Consider the following 21612-nt stretch of genomic DNA (forward strand, 5'->3'; position numbering starts at 1 on the left):
TATTTCGAGTATCTGCAAAACTCATAATCGAATACTTTGAAATTAATCACAATTTTATGGTAAATACAATTTGAAACAAAAGAGGCAAGATATTGCGCAATGCTGATAATAATTAGGCTGAAGATACTTACTTGAAAATTGAATAAGAAGAATAAAATTCTCGACAAATTAACAATGCTCGTGGAATAAGATAGATAAAGAAAGCATTATAGCCTGCATTAATAATGTTTATGTTGTTATTATAGTATTTTATATTATAAATTACTCTTATTTATATCAATACTTACTTTTTAAAGTATACTATATACGAAATGAATAAAAACTAATTCAACTTCTTGAAATTTTGTGAAAAATTTGGAAAATTTCGTTCCACCGTGCACAACGACATAAATACAGACCGCGCGCAACGTAGCGACTGAGAGAGCAACTTACTTGACTTCGGGGTCCACACGTGATTCGTGTGAAACACGAGTAATTTTGAACGAGCAAAGACCTTGGTCTAACATTAATGATTATTGTATTATTTACGTTGTAGGTATTTCATTTTTTATAGTAAACATAAAAATAAAATTAGGTGGTATCCGGTTGATAGATTTCAAGTTTGTTAAGTTATCTTTATTCTTTTAAATGTCTCTCAATGAATTATTTTAATGAAAAATACTCGCCAACTAAATGACTTATGATAACATCACAAATTAGATAACAAACGCAATCTTACAAGTTTTAAACATATATTTATTATTCCATTTTTTGTGATTCGCACATTCACACAGTTCTTAGAGCTTCTTACACCTCACATAATTTATATAAATTGTTTATCATTTTGAGCTGCATTCAGTAAAAATAATCTTATTTAAGCAGTAATGAATGACACTCGACTTGTGCAAATCTGGAGGTATCAAAATATTTTCTTTAAGTTATAAGGAAAACGATACTTTTACTTTTCCTTTTTCAAGAGTATCTCTTAATTTTCTTCTTTTTCGTTTGTTCTCAGTGTTCATCTCTTAACAACGTAGTAAATCTTTTTTTCTGTCTTACAATTGGAATTATTTAAGGCCGTCTTCTTTCGCAACATAGGAAACTGTGTTAAGTTTGATCTTTTATCATCAACAACAAGACTACAATTGCTTGCACTTTGTGATAATTATGTGAAACTTACGAACAGCGATTCTACCTAAGAAGTACAAAGTACAAGCAAGTATCAATGAATACAGAACCGTGCAAAACATTTCTTTTTGAATAGTATCATTTTTGTGTAATATAATAAAACATTTTAATTTGATTTTGATTTTTAAATGCTGCATTTTGAAAATGAATTCGTTTAACACACATTTCTATATTCAATCATACTTGCCATCATTGCATGAATTCTTATTGACAAAAAAAGAAATATAGAAATTTCTTAGAAAGCCATTCTTATGCTAAGTACACATATCATTAATTTTTACATGTATAAGCTCATTATAGTTATGGAAATATTCTATCCTTTCCTTTTGCACACAAATAATATAATGCGCAACCAATGGTCAATTTACTGTGTGATACTCAATCCCTGTTCTCGACTTAAATCTATAAAAAGTTTGACTAGTGTATATATGCAATACTTTTATACAATAAATAAATATACATATACATACATACATACATACATACATATATATATATATATACACACACACACATATATATATATACACATATATATATATACACATATATATATATATATTCGTATCCTGTTCTTGTTAAAACTATTTACGAACATCGCAATGTAATAAATTTGATCAGTATTTAGTACCCTTTATTATGACCTTTAACAAAGTGAATTTTATTTTGGAAGAAATCTTTTTTCTTGCAAGAAAAAAGTCGTTCAAATAAATTTAAAAGAAATAATCGCGATTTTTTGTTCGATACAATATTTTTATAAAATGCATACATTTCCTCTCATACATTCATTTAATTCTCTTTTCTACTTCATCACTTTGAAAAAACTTCCTAACTCTTTTTTACAAAATAAAATGCTATAAAAGAAGCCCTAAAGGAAGAGCATAACTATCTGTCCCATTCATCTTGGTCGTTTGGCCTCGATTCTTTATATAATCAAGGTACAATAAAAAAATGTTCGTTTCTTTCTTGTATGAAATAAAAGGCACCAAGTTTTGCCAAACATTTAGTTTGTTCATAGGAGTTTCTATCTTTTAATTTAATATTGAATAAGAATAGCATCCTACAATGGATTTAAACATTTATGCAATTACTCATTTCCTACATTTCGAGATACGTTCTGACAGGATTTCTCTTGGAAAATCAAGCAATTCGTATATTTTTACATAATAATTCTTGATTTCTTGTAAAATACGTAACGTGCTTTCACAAACTCTAATTAAACAATCTGTATAGCAATGTTTTGCAATAAAAAATACGTTTACATCATCAATTCTGTATTTGAGTAAACTCGCATGTAGGTAGTGATAATTTTGAAAGATAATCTTTTAATATATTCAATATTCATTTCCGTAAATGTGCAAGCATTAATTGAAGTTTACTTCAGCGCAAGTTTCTCAAATAAAGTACTTTTGTTTTATAAATATGGAATTGTTAGAGTAATTTTCTGACATTTGGTAATAACCATAATAAGCAAGTTACTGAAAAAATATGTCAAACAGTACACATTAATTTCATTGAAACTTTGTACTTTTCTCAAAGTATATAATAGTGTGTGTATATATTTGTTCATGTCACTAAATATATGAAATAAATGTATAATATGACATGAAATATGAGAAATTCAGAAATATCAAACTTTTATGGAAACAAAACATAATAATAGCTATAAGTTTTTATGAACCTACAATGTGCAACAAATTATACTCTCTCTTTCTCTCTCTCCCTTTCTCTCAATGTACACTAAAATGCTTAGAAATGAACATATCAAATTAGAATATAAGTCTTTTGGTATCATATCGTAAGTCATAAATAATTATAGTATATCTTCATTAGTTCAGTTAATTTCCACATTTAGGAAGTGGCTGTGATATATATAATTAAATCTAACTATAATCATAAATGATGAAATCATTATGTAACACGAAATCCAATTTCTAGGCCATCAGGCTGAAATAAATAAATACAATAAATGATGAAATCATACATTAAAAAAAAAGTATGTGTGTTTTCAACTTTTGTAACAACTTACATATTTTGACATGCTTTCATAAAATAATACATATATAACAAAAATACATAACATGAAATTCACAATGTATACTTAAAATTTAGATAGCTTTTACTACATAGATAAGTTACTTGAGTGTCTACAAATACAAATCATCTTCTGTAGTTAAATATATTAAAATTATATAATAAATGCGAAGTATGTTTGAAGACACTCACTGATTTTCACTGATACAATTTGCAATTTTATGTTCTTCTTTCTCTTTCATATTAAATTTCAACAACTGTGCAATTCTCTGTCATACCATTCACATATATACATTTAATGTAAGAACTATAATGTATATTCTATCAGTAAATCAAAACGATTATATTATACCATTACATTCGTCACTTTTCTCATCGCTGTTTTGTACTATTCGTTTAAAAGTACTGAAAGAATATATATAGAGTATAACACACAGACGGATTACAACAAAACCTTTTTATGCAGCTTGATATATAATTAATAAATTGCATTAAAAAATATGGAAATCGGAAATTTTTAAAACTGGTATCGATTATACCATTATAGTAATCTAATTTGAATCTGCTCCAGTAGGAACAGTTATTTTTCTTATTCTTTCTTTTGACAATACCGTCGACAGGGCGGATCTTGTAAAATGTTACTCAATTATTTGTGCAAAATAGAATCCGTCGATATGAATTCTAGGAGAAAAAATTTTCTCCGTTAAAAATGCTCTCTTTCCGACTATTTTCTTTTGCACAAACTGATGTTTGTTATTTTAAGCTCACTCGACTTAATTTTCATGTAACATGCTAAAAAGTAAAGTACATTAGGTAGTACAAAGTTCAAGTTATTAGTGGTAAAGTTTAAGAATTTTCGGAATGCTCGAAAGCTTCAAAGGAAACGAAACTTATAGTCGAGTAAGCTTTCAATATTGAATACTATAAGGGCATGATAAATTCATGGTCCCATACACATTTCAAGGATGTTTCGACTAGATGATACATTAATGTACTAAACATCGTGCCAGCGATACGTTACACTTGCATCATATACTCGTATGAAACGAGATTGCATTACATATTCCTACACATTATATCACACAAACTTACTTAGATTGTATATATCCTGGGTGTTCGTTATGCAAAAATCTTCTTTGTTCAAGTCATAATACAATAAGATCTCATCTTATATAAAATTATAATTTATGGGACTAGTGTGTTAGTAGGCCTGCATGCTCTTGTGCTAACGTTCCATTCTCAGGTGCTACTGGCTTATTTTCAAAACTAAAAGACGTAGGCACGCAGTTAGCTTAATTTCATACGCTTTGGTTGACTTGTGTTTGACGCATCTAAAAAAACATCTCTAAATTACAAATTCCATGTAAATGGATAAAATTCATGAAAAATACTAAGCAAACGTAACTTACCTCCATTAGAAGTGGCCCCAAACGCGCTAACTAAAGAGCAATTTTGACTTTTCTGAAAGAAAATAAAAACAGCTATTAATCCAATAATCATTAAAAATATTATATCTTACATTGTTTGACAAGAATACACACATCTCCCATTACTGCTATTGGAGTTGTCCCTGTGGCAACTGCTACTTGATGCTCAATCAAATAAAACATATACTCATCGTACAATAATCGAATTAGATGAAAAGATCCAAAACTTGCTGCGCTTCTTAAAGTAAGGTCACGAATAACCATGGAACTATTGAATGAATAATAAAATAATAATCAAAGATATAAGGAATTAATCGTAATCTTTTATATATTTGAAATAATTACCTATAAAAGGACCATTTGAGCAAAAATTGTCGAGCTGCCTTTGCAAATGTTGGCTTTTCCTCGAACGGTTTAAGAACTTGAGTCACAACGCTCTTTAACCAAATTGCCCAATCTTCCAATGAATTTTGTTGTTGTAATGTTACCTTAAAGTCTGCTTCCAGACGTTGTATCATTGCGTAATCGCATTGGCATACCCACGAAGCCTGTAAAATACACATATATGCATCTTTTAGTGTTGGAAGAGGTACACTTTATATTAAATTACTAAGCCTTAATAAATTAGATACCTGTTCTTGCACATTATGAAAATCAACGCGATTCAGATCAGCTAGCATTTGATTTATTTGACTAGAATTCTGAAGCACTGCACGTGCAGCTTGAGCAAGATGATTTAACGATGTATAACGCCTTAGTGTCTGAGCAAACGCAGATACAGCAGTCAACTAAAATAAAATATTGTTAAAAAAGATACAATTCATCATTATTTTTTAGTACTACCTTTATTTGAGTCATTTCTTCAGGGCAATCAGCCATTGCTGACGTCAACCACGATTCTAGTCCTTTTGCAAAATTTCGGATAGACTGTGTTAATGAACCTGGAAATTGTACATCAATTGTTACCGTAATGATATTACTAATATATAATGACGTGATCAATTCAACTCACTCGGTATGGGTCGCAACACATTAGGCATTAATACTTCTACTAAATTTTGATAAAATGTATAATCAACTTTTCTTATGAAATCTTGAACTTCTGAACATTTACACATCTGATATAACTTAGTCCTAAACAAACAGTATAAAATGTTTTAAAATCTTTTCCAGAAATTTCTTTAAAAAATCGAGTATAAAAATCTTACTTTGATAAATATTTTTCTTCCTCACATTCATCACCATTATTATTGTCTTGGCTACGCCAAAATTCTCTCCAAAGGCTTTCTACAGTAGCGAACTCAAAGTTGAGAACAGCATCTAAAAAGGCTTCACAATGTTCTCTGTATATACTACGAAACGTATCAATATCCTCTAACGTGCAATCTTCCGGAAGGGACGAACCATGTCCGACTATTATTTCTGGAAATTCTGGAATAGCACCACTCGCCTCACCCAGATATTGATGATATTGTGGCGGCGAATTGTTCGAAGAAATGTTCGTATTCGAATGCGCATTGTTCTCATATGTAGTATCCTGTTTCTGGTTCACAAATTTGAATCGTTTCGTTTGCGAATTTGTACCATGCTGCTGACGCGGTGTTCCATCTTCGTTTAGCATGACTAAAGGAGAACTGGGTTTAACACGAATTCCATAATAATGATACTTTGAGTTTCCCCTGTGGAAGATGATGGTGATTAAAACAAAATCATTTAGAACACACAATTAAAATATAATGCAGAGTGTATTTAGAAAAAACAATAAAGTCTTTTACCTTGTGCCCAATCGTCTGGTTCTTAAACCCAAAAAAACGGAACGTATTAATTTCCCAAAACTTGCGGCATTTACAGGATCTAACTTATTTTCGGAACAGTGACGTAGATAATGATTGTAAAGTGTGGATCTTGGAAGAGAAACACCATCTGCTGTTTCATAATTTTCAAGCAACCAATGAACCTGATTACATAAAATTCATTATAAATTTCAGAATTATATTATTAACGGACGACAGATATATAACACTATATACATAAAAAATCAGAAAATAAAATGCTAGTTCAAACTACATATAATACCCACACATGCTAGTAATATTTATGTTAAAAAAAATCTTTCTTGCATTATTGGCGAACCGAATTAAATTTTGAGCTTGTATAAAGCACCTCTAAAGAAGCAGTTTTGCATGCTACAACAAATTAGTATAGCTAAGCTTACAAGTAGAGATTATGTATCAGCTTACTGTTGCTTGGGAAACTCTAGTGGCATGCGTCATATTTGCAGCTGCTGCTGCAGCATCTTCCACGGTGACAGCAGTACTTCCTGAATTACCGCTGATCAAGTATGCCCCTCCACCCCCGCTAACCACAGTTTCCTATCAAACACCCAACATACCAATACCACATTAAATCCCAATTTCGAAAAAGTATATATATATATATATAAAAGTATATATATATACAGAGTTTTGCAAAATAATAATGAAAGCAATGGGAACCATAAACATGCATTGCTATCTTACCGCATTTTCTGTCTGTGGACTAGCACGTGCAGCGGCTGCAGATATTAACGCGTGTGCTGTCGGATCCCCATCTACAACACTCTGTTGAATAAGATAGGTCCCATTGCCCTGGGATAACAATTGTCCAGTTGTAGAATTTGAACCTTGACCAGTAACCTACATGCAATGAAATATTATTCACGATAATACTAAAAACCACACATTACGCTAGAATTGCAGTTACATCCATTAATAGCAGATAAGATCTTTTATAAATTACCTGAGCGTAAGTTACTGGTGTGGTTGCTGGTGTGTAGTACTGACTGGATGCAGGAGTATACATCGCTCCTGCTTCTCCAACAGCATATACAGGGTATGTCCTATGAATGATAAATTATAAAATTTAGTGGAACGATTGAATATTATATCGATATACTTACATCTGGCCATTTGTCGGTATATATGTAGAACCATCCCCCTCAACATATTGAACATAGGTAGGATGAGAAACCGACTCGGACCCCACCGCTTCCGGTTCACCAGACACTGAAACAAACGCGATATATTTCAATATATTTACATAGACAACACTTTAACACGAAATAAGCTTCGTGAAATGCATAATATTTAGAAGTTACGCAGTTGTATCTTGCCAATCACTAGAAAAAATAGAGTGCATTTAAGTAAGCGCTTTGACTCTTAAAATAAAATTTATATCTACAGGTATTTAAATTTATTTATATTTTTCTTTATTATTCATCCATATAAAAAACGTACTATAACATGCAAAATTAATTAATGCATATTAACAAATAATACATAACTTTTTTACAAGTATGTTGTACATTAGTAATGAAATAAATAATGCATGCTAATTATATTCTGCCCTCACCTACTGCCGTTGTGAGGGACGCGTAGGATGGTGAGTCACTGGTGCCTAGTGTGGTCAGAGTAGAAGAACAGAGGTGCATGTTTTTCAGCAGCATGGAAAGGGCCAAATCTCTACTCAAACACTATAATTTTTTTTCAAACTGATCCTGATACTCACCCCTAACATATACTTATAAGGAGTCTCTCGACAACTTATCGCGATTTCCTTTTATATATATCAACGGTATTTTTTAAAACCAAGTTCTCAAATTTGAACGTTTTGCAATTTTCGACTCGGCAATCGGCAATTTTGCGACTAACAGCTGAATTGAAATTAACTTTGGCTCAAAACGTACCTGTTACTGTAATAAAATGCGGAGATCCACTGACAATGGTACCAGCAGACGTGGATGCAGCGTCAGAATCAACAAGAGTATGCTGACCAGAATGGGTAGTATTCACTACAACTTGTGCTGTAACATGCGCTGGAGTACCTGTTGAGCCGTTGGAAGAGTCTGCAGCTGTTTCAAGCGGATCCTGAACCAATAACTAAATTATTATTTATAGTATGCATGTTCTCATGATCAACAGTAAATTTCTATATAATAATATAAATATTTAACACAGCTTCTTCATTTCCAATAATATGAAACATATATATAATTGATAAACATAAGGTTCCATACATCATGAAAAAAATTTCTTTAAAACTTCTTTAAAAAAGGAAATCTTTTAGCAACTAGAGAATTTACTAATACTATGTAGTTGAGCAAACCTGTATAGGTTGTAGATTATTTGGACTGGAAGGATCAGGACTGGTAACAACAGTGATAAGTTGCTGTCCCCTCGTAGACTGACTCTGTGCTGCATTACCACTGCCACTGGAGCTGGAAGTAGTCACGACAACAACGCTTGGCTTAGGTTCCACCCCCACTGTTGTAGAGCTACCCCCACTGTTATTAGCTCTGGTGGATGCTGCGAGGGCATACTGGGCTCCTGTCGTAGTCATGGCAATCACTCCTTCACCTCTCTCTACTCCCACTGTATCACCACTACTGCTACCTCCCCGTTTGTGAAGGGAAGAATCTGTAGAGGTATACATATACAAATGCAATAAATATCAATAACGTTCTCCAACAGACTCAGCACAGGAAGAACTGCTATAAATTCTTTCTATATGCTTATGGCCGTTCTATAGAATATACTAAATATACTAAAGAAATATAATTGATTAATAAATAAAGGAAGCAAAATTACTATAAAATCTATAGATTGTTACAAATTATTCCACTTGATAAGTATTATGTACTACATTTTGAAAAGTCTTTAAATCAAAATGAGAAAGATAAATATTTCGTAAATTAATAAAAATTTGATGTATATTTTGCTGTGTAGATGTATTATACAATGTGCAAGAATGTATTATTTTTTATAGTATAACAAATACGATAGTATATAAGTATCGAAAGAATAACAATATAGTAGAGTTAATCATTTTTATTATAATAAATTTCAGGATACATATTGTATACGTTGATAGGCAGAAGCAGGGAACATAATCAAACGGTGATACCCGCGAATCGGATGTTAGTTATAGCGATAGATTAACAGACACCCTAACCTACATATAACAAGAATCGCCTACGTAATTTCTCGCAGGTGTGTAGCATTCAATAATCTATAGATCAAAGAGAAGCCTCAAAGAGCGCTCGAATGAAACACGGCATTGTCGTTTCGACGTATGTGTAGCAAGATGTACTGGTACACCCTGTACCTGTAGGGTGACAGGTACCAAACAATGTTACAAAGGGAAGAAAACGAAAGGGCGAGGGGTAGTGGCTAAAATGTAGCATACGCGTGGATGGACATAGAACTCTTGTCAAGGGGATTGAAAGTATCGATAGGAAAGGTCGGATCATAGGTGCAATTAGAGAGTATTAAAACTCCCTCCTGATCAATAACAATAAATTTTATAATTAGCCTACGTACCCGTGAAAAAGTTTCGATGGTACAAAAAAAATATGATATAGAAATTTTTATTGTATATTCTATTGAAAAAAGATATATTAATCGTTTTCTTTGCAAATATATAATATAACATAAAACTATTAAAATACTATTAATGTAATAATTAATTTGAGAAAAAATATAAGAATAATATATTATTTGATACCAGGTATTATGTTATTCTAGAAAATGGTGGTTTCATTAGAAAGCATACTGTGTATGCACCTGGCCTCTGTTATGCATGACTGCATGACTGATGCCTGAAAGTGTTCTGCAGCACACCTTATTTATTACTTTACATTGCATGTTCCCCATATATAATATCACATATATTTATATACTTTCAAATATCTTAATATTACAAGTCTTATCTTACAAACATAATCTATAAACATATTGAACAAGAAACATTGCAGTACTTGAAATTTTAAGTTTATTGCAGCATCATTATTAAAATAATTAGATGGCTAAAGGTAGGCTTTTTCTTTCATGCTTCAAGAAGTAATTCACATTGATAAGCCCATTTTAATTAAATGCTACACAGGGTTCCAAATATTAGATATCCCCCAGGTAGGGTGCACAATAAAATCACCAAAGCGTAATGCAATAGGGGAATATATAAAGCAAGAAATCTGCAATGATTTTCTCTGTGGGAGAAATTAATTAATCTTTGCTACAGCAAATACTTAGAAGATATACTGACCACAGAAAATATAACATTTTAAAACGAATGAAATTTTCAAATCAGAGGATTAATCTAATTGGTCCAGAGTCTTTTTCTGTAAATGTCTAAACAACCAAACGATTCATAGTCTTAACAGTGTAGTGTGAACATTTTCAACAAATCCTCACATAAAAAGTTCAAACAGTAACATATGAATGTCCATAGTACGATGACTCTGCATTAAGAAATACAATTATGAAACGTGAAAAAATTCTCAGAACCATAAATCGTAGTTATTTGGATAGTTCAGCTTACAACTATGAATAATCAAATTGTATCAACTGTCACTATACAAATACATATTGCAGATGATAAAATTAATAATATAGCAGGGTTTGATAAGACGCTAGTACGCTGTATGTTCGAACACGTTACGTTCTGTTTTCCGTAATCGTGTTTAGAAAATTCTATGAACACGCGCACAAACAATGATAATTAGAATCGTAAGAAAGCGCGGTTCATACGTTTCTTTTTTACTCACCTGTCTTCATGAATGGCGTGTACTTTCAATACGACGCCCGGACGCACTTGCGCGACCGAACGTGTCCCCCCACGTATTTCAATCGGGCTTTTCCCGTTCAAGGAACTGCCGTACTTGTCACCCAGGAAACCACGCGGACAGCCAAGGCACCGTAGAAGTGGAAAAGCGGAGCAGCACACTCCGACAAACCTGTATATTTTGTTGTCGACGGCTGGTCGGAGTGTTGGTTGTCTGCTGCTGCGGTCGCCTTGACTACGGCATCACTGCCCGCGTCACAACCAGTACCGTACCTAATCTTCGTTTACCTTAGGGTGCTATAACTACCCTATGCATATATATAAAACAACCAATACTACTAACTACCACTATCATTTATGCTCTTTCAGAATATACCCTTTCATGTTTTTAAATTTTATTCTTTCAAATTAACGTTGTCTGATTAAGCTCACTATTTTCACTAAATATTATTAAATTTGATCTTCTCCCTCTCATTCTCTTTCTATACATACGTTAACAGAAGTATTTGAATATCCTTAGGAACTTTTATGTTTATATTATAAAAAACATTTTGGAATTTCATTATTACTATAGTGAAACGTGACTATCGTGATTCATATTGGTAAAATTTGAGACGGATTTAAAAATGTGCATAGAAATTGCAAAATATTTATTGAAAACATACACTTTGCAAGGATGAGCACAGTATGAACAATCAATTATTTTCTATATTAATAAGCTATAATATTTTACCAGACCATCTTTAGCACTAATTTTATGTTTAAGACTACTATTCATTCTATATAATAATTTTTTACTAAGTGTATGTTTGCAATAAATATCTTGTAACTTTAATATACATTTTCAAATTGATTTCAAACTCTATAATTATAATCACAATTACAGTGCTAACAAATTTTCACAAAGTTTTATATAATGCGTATAATATATTCATAAAAAAATTTTGTGTTCAGTGTTCGAATATTTTTGCGAGCTACTATATATATAATTAGTAAGATATAATAAGTAAATGTACTTTAGAGTAAACGAAATAGTATTCGCTTTTTTTAACCATATTTTATTAAAGTTTCGGCCATCTTTAAGTTCAATTTGATAGACAGTGAACTTAATTAGTACTAGGTTTTGTGTATGTTACGTGATCAAGCACTTCTATCGCGACCATAGTTAAAATCATCTTATAAGTTACATATCCCGCAATACACAATGAATTTGGTAACTAGACTGCGGATTTTTATGTAAATTTATATTTTTGAGAATATAATTTAAAAAGTAGAATCTCAGTAAAAAATTCTTTTAACTATTAAGTATTACAGAAGGCACTATACTTTAAATATTTTATACATTTTTTCGTATTACATGCATTTTATGCAATTCTGCGCTTTCAAATTTCTTATAAATGCATAAAAATCGGCGTTTATTAATAGCCGATTAAAATCGAGTAAAAAATTATTCTTACAGTATAATTTTGAACCGGGTCTATAGAATTATTGATACGCCTATGAATAATGTCGCGCGTGCCCTTCTTCTACATTAACAGTCGGACTCGATTAAGTCACTAAAATCTATAACATTCGTTTAGATAAGATTTAACTCAAGGTTTTTTTCCATAGGAATCCCCTTTTCGAAAAACGGCAAATGTAACTCATAAATAGAAACTGTGTTCCATAGCAGTTAGTGTATGTGTGCGCAATCGCATATCAATGCGCAGCCTATACGTGATACCGACTAACTGCATTATGACATTTGCTTTGCTCCGATGAATAATCATTTAGATTAGCCGCTGATTTTTACCCGACTGCATATGCAATATGTCAGAGTATCTTCAATTCATCTTAATCTGCATTTAATTCGTTTGAATCAATCGATCATACAAATACACCGCGCTTTCACGCGGCGCGCTGTTCGAAATTGTCGAAGAGTGAGAGATTGTAAATAACTGACCAATCATGCACAAATATAATTACTAGATTGCGGATTTTTGTACATCTATGGGAAGTCTGATGATGCCAAAATACATCATGACGCACAATGCATATAATGTGCAAAAAAATATGAAATATCCAAAATAGGAAATTTATTATAACATTTGATAGTAGATGAAACGAATTTCTATTTAAATTAGAAATTTGATTGGAATTTTATCTATTTAGTTATGTTCATAAAAATATAAAAATGCATAAAAATTCGCAGTCTAGTAATTACTATTATCGTAACAAAAAGGAATAACCTGAATAAGATCTTCCTAAAACAACTAAATACGTTTACACCCAATGACAAAAATGTTATATTTTAAATAAACTTTCGCTGCACGTTTAACCTTCTGACAGGTATAGGAAATATGTAAATGTAAAACTTACTTGACAACAAATTTTGAGATCGATAGTAAATAATTGGCAATGAGGATTCTTCCGCCATCATTATGGAATATCTTTTGGAAAAAATGGAATTGTATTCGTCCTCTTCCTGCCACTCCATACTTTCGCGAAGTACACGCCAAAGTTTTAGAGTTTTAATCGCGGGAAAATCTGTCGACTGTATCCCGAGATACGGTTTCCACGGGCGTAAATTATTTGCTCTTTACTCCAGAATGTCGTAAATTTTTTCAACCACGCTTTATAACAACCGAAGATCAGATTATAGTTCTTCAATTACAGAGAGAACAATATACGATTTTTCTCTTATAAGAATCTAGTAAGAGAAAAAGTACCCATAAATTATAATACTTATAGATTGTAATTTGGAATAATGATTAATTTGATTACGAAAAAATTATTTATATTCAAAAAAGAGGATGGCCAAAAAATACCAAATTTGTGTTCCTTCAAACATCTAAAATTCTAGTCAGGCATCAGGCAGATAAAGGTACAACCAATATTTTATCGAAGAAATGTCATCTAAATAAAAAAAGGATGAAATATAGCTGCAATTCTTCGTATTCAATATATTCCCTCTAGTTTTAAAAGTAAGTTATAATATAACTATAAAAACATATTTCATGGAATATTTGACTTAATTTGTCGCGTTTTATTGTTATTAATTAACAATTTGAGCAATATGTTTTTACAAATCATTTGGAAGTTATCATCATTCGAAGCCAGAAAGTTCTAATTCGCCTTTCGGAGCACCGTCGACTTCATCTACATTTCTTGCAACTTTCCCATCATATTTATTATAAATATTTGTACTTTTATGATAGCTTAGAACTTATAGAATAACATCTTGTTAGGATTTTAGAGACCTGAAAAGATACAGATCCGTCACTTTTTGTTGACCGCCCTCCAGTTTTTAAAACATGATCAATGTGCGTATCGTACTCGTGATTGACCTAATGCTGCGCATTGTGACGCAGGACGCAGTGCTGTTAAAGCTGTGTGTCTGTTGCTTGACAGTTTAAAGATGATGACCTCTTCGGAAATCGAGGTAGAGAACTTGAGTGAAAAGAATGTGGAAGATTCCGCAATTTTAGAAGTAAGCACAATGGCAGTCGGCGGTGTTATTAAGCAGGAAAGCCGCGATGTCGATTTTCTTTCGAATTGTAGCACGTCCGTCGAGGGTTCTGTGGTGAGGATATAACCTGTAATATCTTTGACAGTCACTGCATTACGACGATAAAGAAATAAAAATCACGAGTTTTGCATAATGTCTTACTGTTTACAATCAATAGTTTTAATTATTTACGTTTAATATCATGTTTTATTTAATGTAACTTTTATTTCCAGATAGCTTCTCCCTCTATTGACAGTTTCTCTACTCTACCAGAGCAAGAAATATCAGATTTTCAAACAGATTCTAGAGATCTACAAGTAAAAGTAGACAATCCTCAGAAGCATCTTGAAACGCTTGAAACTTATATTACTTTTCGTATAACAACAAAAGTAAGTTTTATTTCAAGTTTATATATCTTATATATCTGTAGAGGATAATAAACCAGCATTGATAAAGAGCATTGATAGAATGATAAACTTTTTGCATCATTTTAGTCCATGAGACCAGAATTTGAGGAAGGAGAATACATTGTCAGGAGACGTTACAATGATTTTATTTGGTTGCGACAAAAATTAGTGGATTTATATCCTACACATATCATACCAGTGAGTCATTATACATTTCTGAACCATATTAACTCTATGTTTACTTACCTATCCCTAGGATAGTTTTATAACTTATGAGAATAATTAAATATTAATATTATTATTACAGCCAATGCCTGGAAAACATACGTTACTTGCTCAGTTAGATCGTTATTCCAAAGAATTTATCATAGCACGCATGAAGTTGTTACATGTATTTCTTAACAGAGTTGTGAATCATCCGATCCTCAGTTGTGATAAAAATTTGTACATTTTTCTGACTACTAAACCCGCGGTAAGAATATTTTTGTCTCTTATATATTTATTTCTCCAATATACTTTTGAATATTGTACTTCCATATTTTTTTAGGAATTTCTTATACATCGTAAAAATCGTGGAAATGTTCTTGTTAAAATGACTGATTCTCTGCAAAATATCGCAAGTACATATACCATGAAACAGCGTCATTTTGAATTTGAGCAAATTCGGGATTATTGTACAGCTCTTAGCGAAAAATTAGCAACTGTAGATAAAATAAATCATCGTATACATAAGGAAAGGCAAGGTATAAGATTAGTTGACCTTATATTAATTACTTTTTATTATGATCTCAATTAAATTATGTTTTATTAGACTACTTGCTAGAATTGCATCAATTACATCCAATTTTCACCTTATGGGCAACTTCAGAGCCAGAATTAGCTCCCTTTCTGTTAGCTATTGCTAAAGCAATAGAATATAATGCAGTGGCTCATCAGAAACTCTTAGAAAACGTAACGAACGAGGAACGAGAATACATTTCATATGTAGATGCAGTTAGAAATGCTTTATCCCGACGGGACTCAATGCAAATTGAATACGAAATGACCGTTGAAGAATTAGCAAAGAAAAGATTAGAGAAGGATCAGGTGCACTTTACATTTTATTTTTAAATGTAGTTATTATTAATAAATTGCGATATTTCATGATACTAATTATTCAAATAGCTAATGGGTCTTACGAGCGGTAATTCCTCAACCCAAAATTGGGGTGGATCACTTTGGAAGGCAGAATCCCGTGACGAAAAATTAGAAAGACTCGGACAGACTATTCCACGACTAGCAAAGCAAACAGAATTATTGCAAGATCGTGTAGAATGTGCGAACGAAAATCTCCGAAGTGATTTACAAAGGTGGAACGTTGAAAAGCAAATGGATTTGAAAAATATGTTAATTTCAATGGCAGATCGACAAATTCGACATTATCAGCAGTGTATGAATGCATGGGAAGAAATTCTCACTGGTTTGAAACTGGATGGAATAGGATCCGAAATTAGCGTAGGACCACCTATCAAGATTCCCGTTTGAATTCTATAATCTTTCACTTTCATACATACAGATAGTAATTATCTTATGCATTTATAAAGGTAAGAAACTTAAAGCCATCCTTCGCCAGTAATGACAAATATTTTATTGCATTTAAGAAACTGACCTTTCCAGTTTCATCGTTGCTGCTTCAGCAAATTAAATAACTTTATCTCTCAAATCTTAAATGTTTTTTGTAGAAAGTACAATCGGTACTTATATACATTACAATACAGTGATTAGTCGCACACGTTGTGCACATTTATATATGTATTTCAGTTTTTCAGATATAAAAAAGTTTATGGTAAAATGGCTTTATAATACAACACGGTTACGCGAAGTTAACGCGAAAACGTAAATAAATGTATTTAATTCTACAAATCTAACTAGGACAAATTTTAGCATAAAGAATTAATTAAGAAATATGTTGAGATATAGTTTTCCTTTGTTAATTAATTTTGGGACCAAGTACTAAATAATTTGTTACTAGTTATTCCATTTCTTTGAGACCATATACAGTACATTCATTGACAATCAGTTCTTAGTTACTTATATCTGGTAATTACCAAAGTTTATCTATAATATATAAATAACCAATATATAGCGCTAGAATATAATTTACAAAGTTCAAGCAAACTGCTTGTAATATTCGTTGTATTATTATTCAGTACCTTTAATCTATGTCATTAAGTTTTGAACAATCCATTATAGCGGCACTTAACAATCAACTTATTTAGGTAGTCTCGTGAAAAAAGCACAATAAGAATCTATACAACGTGTTACATCTGTTGCTATTCACGCTTGGAATTAATAATTTTTTGAAATAGTATCATAAGTGTATGGGGTATGTTTCCAATACATTCAGTATATTGTACACGCTATCTTATTGATGATGAAACTCATAGATTTGTAACACTAAATAAATTATTGTTTGTGTCATATCGTTTAATCGATAATTATTTACTCGATTGAAGAGTAATTTGGCATCGGTGTTATGTAAAATTCCACCAAGTTATCCAAATCATAAAGTCTAGTTATAGATTCGCCTAAAAAATATATCATGTATTTTTTATTTTTTAAAATAATGTTTATTTCATTTGGAACGCTTACCTGCCAAAGTCATTTCATTATGCAAAAATCGTACTGTGTGCGCATATGGTTGTTGTATCTTTTCCCTTAATTTTGGCGCTAAACGTCTGGTCGGGTTCCATAATGGACTACGAAAATTTGGAACGTTCATACAATTTGGCTTCCACGATTCGGTTTTTACTTCTTCCAATGGTAATATATCAGTTATCCTATATTGACTTGTATTAATGTTCCATGTGAATTTGCATCCCACTTCATACTGTGTTCTCTCTTGAGAGCTATATTTCACCAAAATAAGTATTTGAGGTATAATGAAAATTCTTGAACATAAACTAGTACGAACCATTGAGTTTGACTACTAATTTCACTAGCCTGTATCTTCATTATTAATAGACAGATAATATCACCACTTAACGCGCACACATCTATTATTTCTATATCATAATCACTACAGTGCCAATATTTCTTTTTAAATCTCATACAAATCCAGTCTGCAATATGATGAGAGAACGTTTCAATATCAAAACTTAATTGATTTATCGAAACGCATGGTACTATCTAAAAATTCAATAATTGTTTAAATTTATCTTATCAATTGTTGAATAAAATCATTCAAATTTTAAGCATAATACCAATTTTTCAGCTTTACTATTGCTAATCATTTGCATTTGAACATAACCAGATCCATGAACATGCATAGGAAGCACACATTGGTAACTCACATATCCTCCTGTTTCTTCATCTGTAAAATGTATATATATATATGGATGCTTATGCTTGTTTTTTTTTATTTTAATTACCAAAAAATAATAGAAATTATAATATACCTTCAACATCTGTAATAACTGATATCATTTCATCATCAAGTTCTATGTAACTTCTCTTGAAATGTGCAGTGCATTTTATACTAGGATACTGTAAATTTATTTTTGGAACTAATGGTGAGGAATTAACAGAATGCTTATTAGAACGATCCCTACTTATGCCTCCATTGGATAGTTGATTCTGATTTAATGGACGTAGCACATTTTTTTCCGCTAATAAATTAAAATAACGTTATTGACTTTATCAATAAGATCGAAGTGCTCCCTCGATATGGACAATTCAGTTTACCTGAATCAATGATTAAATCATTCGACAAACCAATATCCTGAGTAACGCTGAAATCATCCGTTTCACTCTGATCGGAATCCACCCAATGCTTCTTACCGTTTGGCAGTGCGGGTGACATTGTAGGAGAGGACGATATCTGATGTATTGAACAGCCACGATGTTTGAATTGATCCCGTATATGTTTGAAAGGAACTATGTTCTCGGCATCCTCAGTTTCGTCGCAGAACTCGTATTTCTTATCAGCAAGCCTTCGTTTTCGGAATGAGCTAAGCTTTTCACAAGTCTCTTGCGCTTCATCCGTGAATTCATACGCCTTTTCTGCTTCAAGGATAAGCTTATGCGTAGCTCTTGTTCTCGACTGCGTCGAATTCACAATGGGAGGTGGAGAATGTAAATTAGATCTTTTGCGTGGACTTGGATGACGAAAGGATCGTGACACAGGAGGTGACATTAACCGCGAAGAACATGAAGAGGATGGACTTATAGAGACCGAATGAAGAGGCGAATTAACAGAACTGACATTGCTGTCCTTTGAAGCACCAGGTTGAGGAGAATTAGAACGTTGACTGCGCGTGCTTTTATGACTAGACTCTGAATTCCGGGTTCTCAAGATGTCTGAGGGTGGCGTGAGAATGGGCGAAGACCATGTCATAGTTTTGAGATCAGAAGGAAGTCTTTGTGGCGTAGACCGTGGGGAACACGAGGGATGCTTTACTAGTGTGATCAGATCACTACCGATATTGAGTTCCTGGGACATGTCCTCACAGAAGTCCTGTAAGATTTTGTCTCTGACAGAGATCGCTTGCTGTTCGGTTCGTGAGATCGGACTACTGTTTCGACATTTACACTCGATGCTGTCGGAACACCCGCACGGCTTAACACCTACGACGTCAGCAGACTTATTTATATCACAGGCACAGTCGCTTTGATTGCTGCTTGAGGTATTTAATGAATCACGACCTAACTTATCATCTAATTTAATTGTTTCTTCTAAAAAGTCATGTTCTATACTCGACTCGCATCGCGGTGATTGATCCACCGCGCATTCGGGTGTGCCTACTTTCTCGTCGGAACTCTCATAACGTTCCACTGTCTTCGTGTAATCCAATTCTTCAACATCACTCATGTCTAACGGCACTGTGTCGGGAATTACAGTATCCTGTTTATCGCTAGACTTCTGGTTTTTTGATTTTGGAATGTCCAAGTCCACCCTGAGCACATGTAAAAAGTTGCCTGTGTTAACTACCACATGATTCCAGTAATTCAAACAGACAGTAGCACGGAACCTAGGATATGGAGAAATTACTTCATAGGTGGTATGGACAGTGAGTCCATGTTGAAGACAATTACACCGTACACAACCATCCCAGTTTGCTGCAAGCTCTGTAAAAAATCAAACAAATATTTTTTAATTTACTACAATGCATTTTATACGTGTAATGTTATATTACCTTCACCTTCTTCTTCATAGGATGCCGCTACTTTTAAACAGTCCTTACAATTTTCAAGAGATGGTACTGTAGTTATTGTTAAGTACGCTCTATCTGTTGGTTGAAGGTGTAGCCAATTTGTACTAGAAATTTATGTTTATTAATTACTTTTACTTACTTCATAAATTATTTAATTTATTTTGTAAATTTGAAGACTTATCTGATAAATAAAATAATTAAATGAAATCTTACCAAAGACCATGTATCACTAGTTTATTCCTCTCCATTGGCCATTGAGATATAACAATACTAAGTTCTCTGTAGATAGTGTAATTACCAAAAAGCGTGACTTCTGCAACTTTACGTGCAACATGATTTGGAGTAAAGGCCCACCAATGTAACAAGTATTTGTACAAAGAGGTAGTGCCACTCACATCCATGGTATATGTGTATGTAAGTAAAAACTGACCACATTGTGTCAATCCCATTACAATGTGTCTTCAATAATAATAATTATTGTTATTACAAGATTCTCAATGAAGGAACATTTTCTCATTTTACTACATTTCCTTGTGATATAAATTTACGCATGTAATAAACATACCCTGCTTCAAGTGCTGATTTTGGGATTACATGTAATAATGGTAAATGTCTCCATGAAGGTACAGTAGCAAACAGTCTTTCTTCTGAGGCATAGTTGTGCGCTGATAAACAACCTCTGATCTGTAAAAATTAATAGTTTTTTATAATACCCTCATTGTTCTTCCTCTCTAATTAACAAATTTTAAGAGATCACTGTTGCTCTTAAATTTTTAAATTTCTATTTCTTATAGGTATCATGTAGTCATTAATTCATTTAATTTGCAGTAGAGAACAAACAAGAGAGATTAAAAGACTTCATGTGCAAGAACAAAAGGACATTTTTTCTTGCATCCATAAAATGTTAAGCATTATGTATCATTTAACAACAAGCATACAATACCGAGGAACGACTTAAATTTTCTTCCTGGACATGTCTTAATTGTTTTCCTTTTTTTTTTCACATTATCACAAAATTTTGGCAGCTATTTGGAGTCTGTCAATTTCATTAACGCTCGGAGTAAGTTGAAGGTTAAGCAACATTACCTCTCTTAAAAATAGCTTCTGTAAGAAATGTCTTTTGCTGCGTCGATGAGACAAGCATGGTTTCTGACCTACTATCACGTATTCCGATTTTTCGGAAGTAATATCAGAGAACCATTCATAGCAACAATCTGAGGTAGTATCGGAAGACGATGCGTCCGCCATTTTTAAATAACCCTACTGAGATACTATACGCATACGCGTGAGTATTGAAAGGA

At 32.4% G+C, this 21612-nt stretch overlaps 3 protein-coding genes across 8 annotated transcripts; 1 reads left to right on the forward strand and 2 right to left on the reverse strand.

Annotated features, from left to right (window-relative positions):
* Positions 1 to 714: 714 nt before the first annotated feature.
* LOC132914974 (DNA-binding protein RFX2) lies at positions 715 to 13885 on the reverse strand. Of its 4 annotated transcripts, none has more exons than XM_060974543.1 (17): positions 13584 to 13885; positions 8772 to 9082; positions 8353 to 8533; positions 8019 to 8063; positions 7567 to 7672; positions 7407 to 7506; positions 7148 to 7303; positions 6869 to 7000; positions 6404 to 6585; positions 5837 to 6307; positions 5641 to 5762; positions 5472 to 5569; positions 5261 to 5416; positions 4974 to 5176; positions 4743 to 4896; positions 4611 to 4662; positions 715 to 4532 (listed from the first exon to the last, which is right to left on the reverse strand). In XM_060974543.1, exons 1-17 carry the CDS (start codon positions 13699 to 13701, stop codon positions 4489 to 4491), a joined length of 2631 nt encoding a protein of 876 aa, XP_060830526.1. In that variant the 5' UTR covers positions 13702 to 13885; the 3' UTR covers positions 715 to 4488. The 4 variants fall into 4 exon arrangements, with proteins under 4 accessions (XP_060830526.1, XP_060830525.1, XP_060830528.1 ...); XM_060974542.1 differs by having other exon boundaries at positions 8353 to 8545; XM_060974545.1 differs by lacking the exon at positions 13584 to 13885 and adding an exon at positions 9518 to 10136 and having other exon boundaries at positions 8353 to 8545.
* Positions 13886 to 14548: 663 nt separating this feature from the next.
* On the forward strand, positions 14549 to 17579 carry LOC132914990 (sorting nexin-30-like). Of its 2 annotated transcripts, XR_009659737.1 has the most exons (8): positions 14549 to 14787; positions 14946 to 15101; positions 15207 to 15317; positions 15427 to 15591; positions 15667 to 15862; positions 15931 to 16205; positions 16284 to 16702; positions 16920 to 17579. XR_009659737.1 is itself a non-coding variant. In XM_060974591.1 (7 exons), exons 1-7 carry the CDS (start codon positions 14623 to 14625, stop codon positions 16641 to 16643), a joined length of 1428 nt encoding a protein of 475 aa, XP_060830574.1. In that variant the 5' UTR covers positions 14549 to 14622; the 3' UTR covers positions 16644 to 17579. The 2 variants fall into 2 exon arrangements, 1 of the variants encoding a protein (XP_060830574.1); XM_060974591.1 differs by having other exon boundaries at positions 16284 to 17579.
* LOC132914972 (uncharacterized) lies at positions 16633 to 21562 on the reverse strand. 2 transcript variants are annotated; one of them, XM_060974539.1, is made up of 10 exons: positions 21398 to 21562; positions 20877 to 20995; positions 20525 to 20770; positions 20300 to 20415; positions 18843 to 20225; positions 18557 to 18766; positions 18362 to 18471; positions 18073 to 18287; positions 17751 to 18007; positions 16633 to 17686 (listed from the first exon to the last, which is right to left on the reverse strand). In XM_060974539.1, the coding sequence occupies exons 1-10, from the start codon at positions 21557 to 21559 to the stop codon at positions 17601 to 17603; spliced, it is 2904 nt and encodes a 967-aa protein (XP_060830522.1). In that variant the 5' UTR covers positions 21560 to 21562; the 3' UTR covers positions 16633 to 17600. The 2 variants fall into 2 exon arrangements, with proteins under 2 accessions (XP_060830522.1, XP_060830521.1); XM_060974538.1 differs by having other exon boundaries at positions 20294 to 20415.
* Between the last annotated feature and the right edge of the window lie 50 nt (positions 21563 to 21612).

The sequence above is a fragment of the Bombus pascuorum genome, chromosome 15 (genome assembly GCF_905332965.1).
Source record: "Bombus pascuorum chromosome 15, iyBomPasc1.1, whole genome shotgun sequence".
In the NCBI taxonomy this organism is placed as follows: Eukaryota; Metazoa; Arthropoda; class Insecta; order Hymenoptera; family Apidae; genus Bombus; species Bombus pascuorum.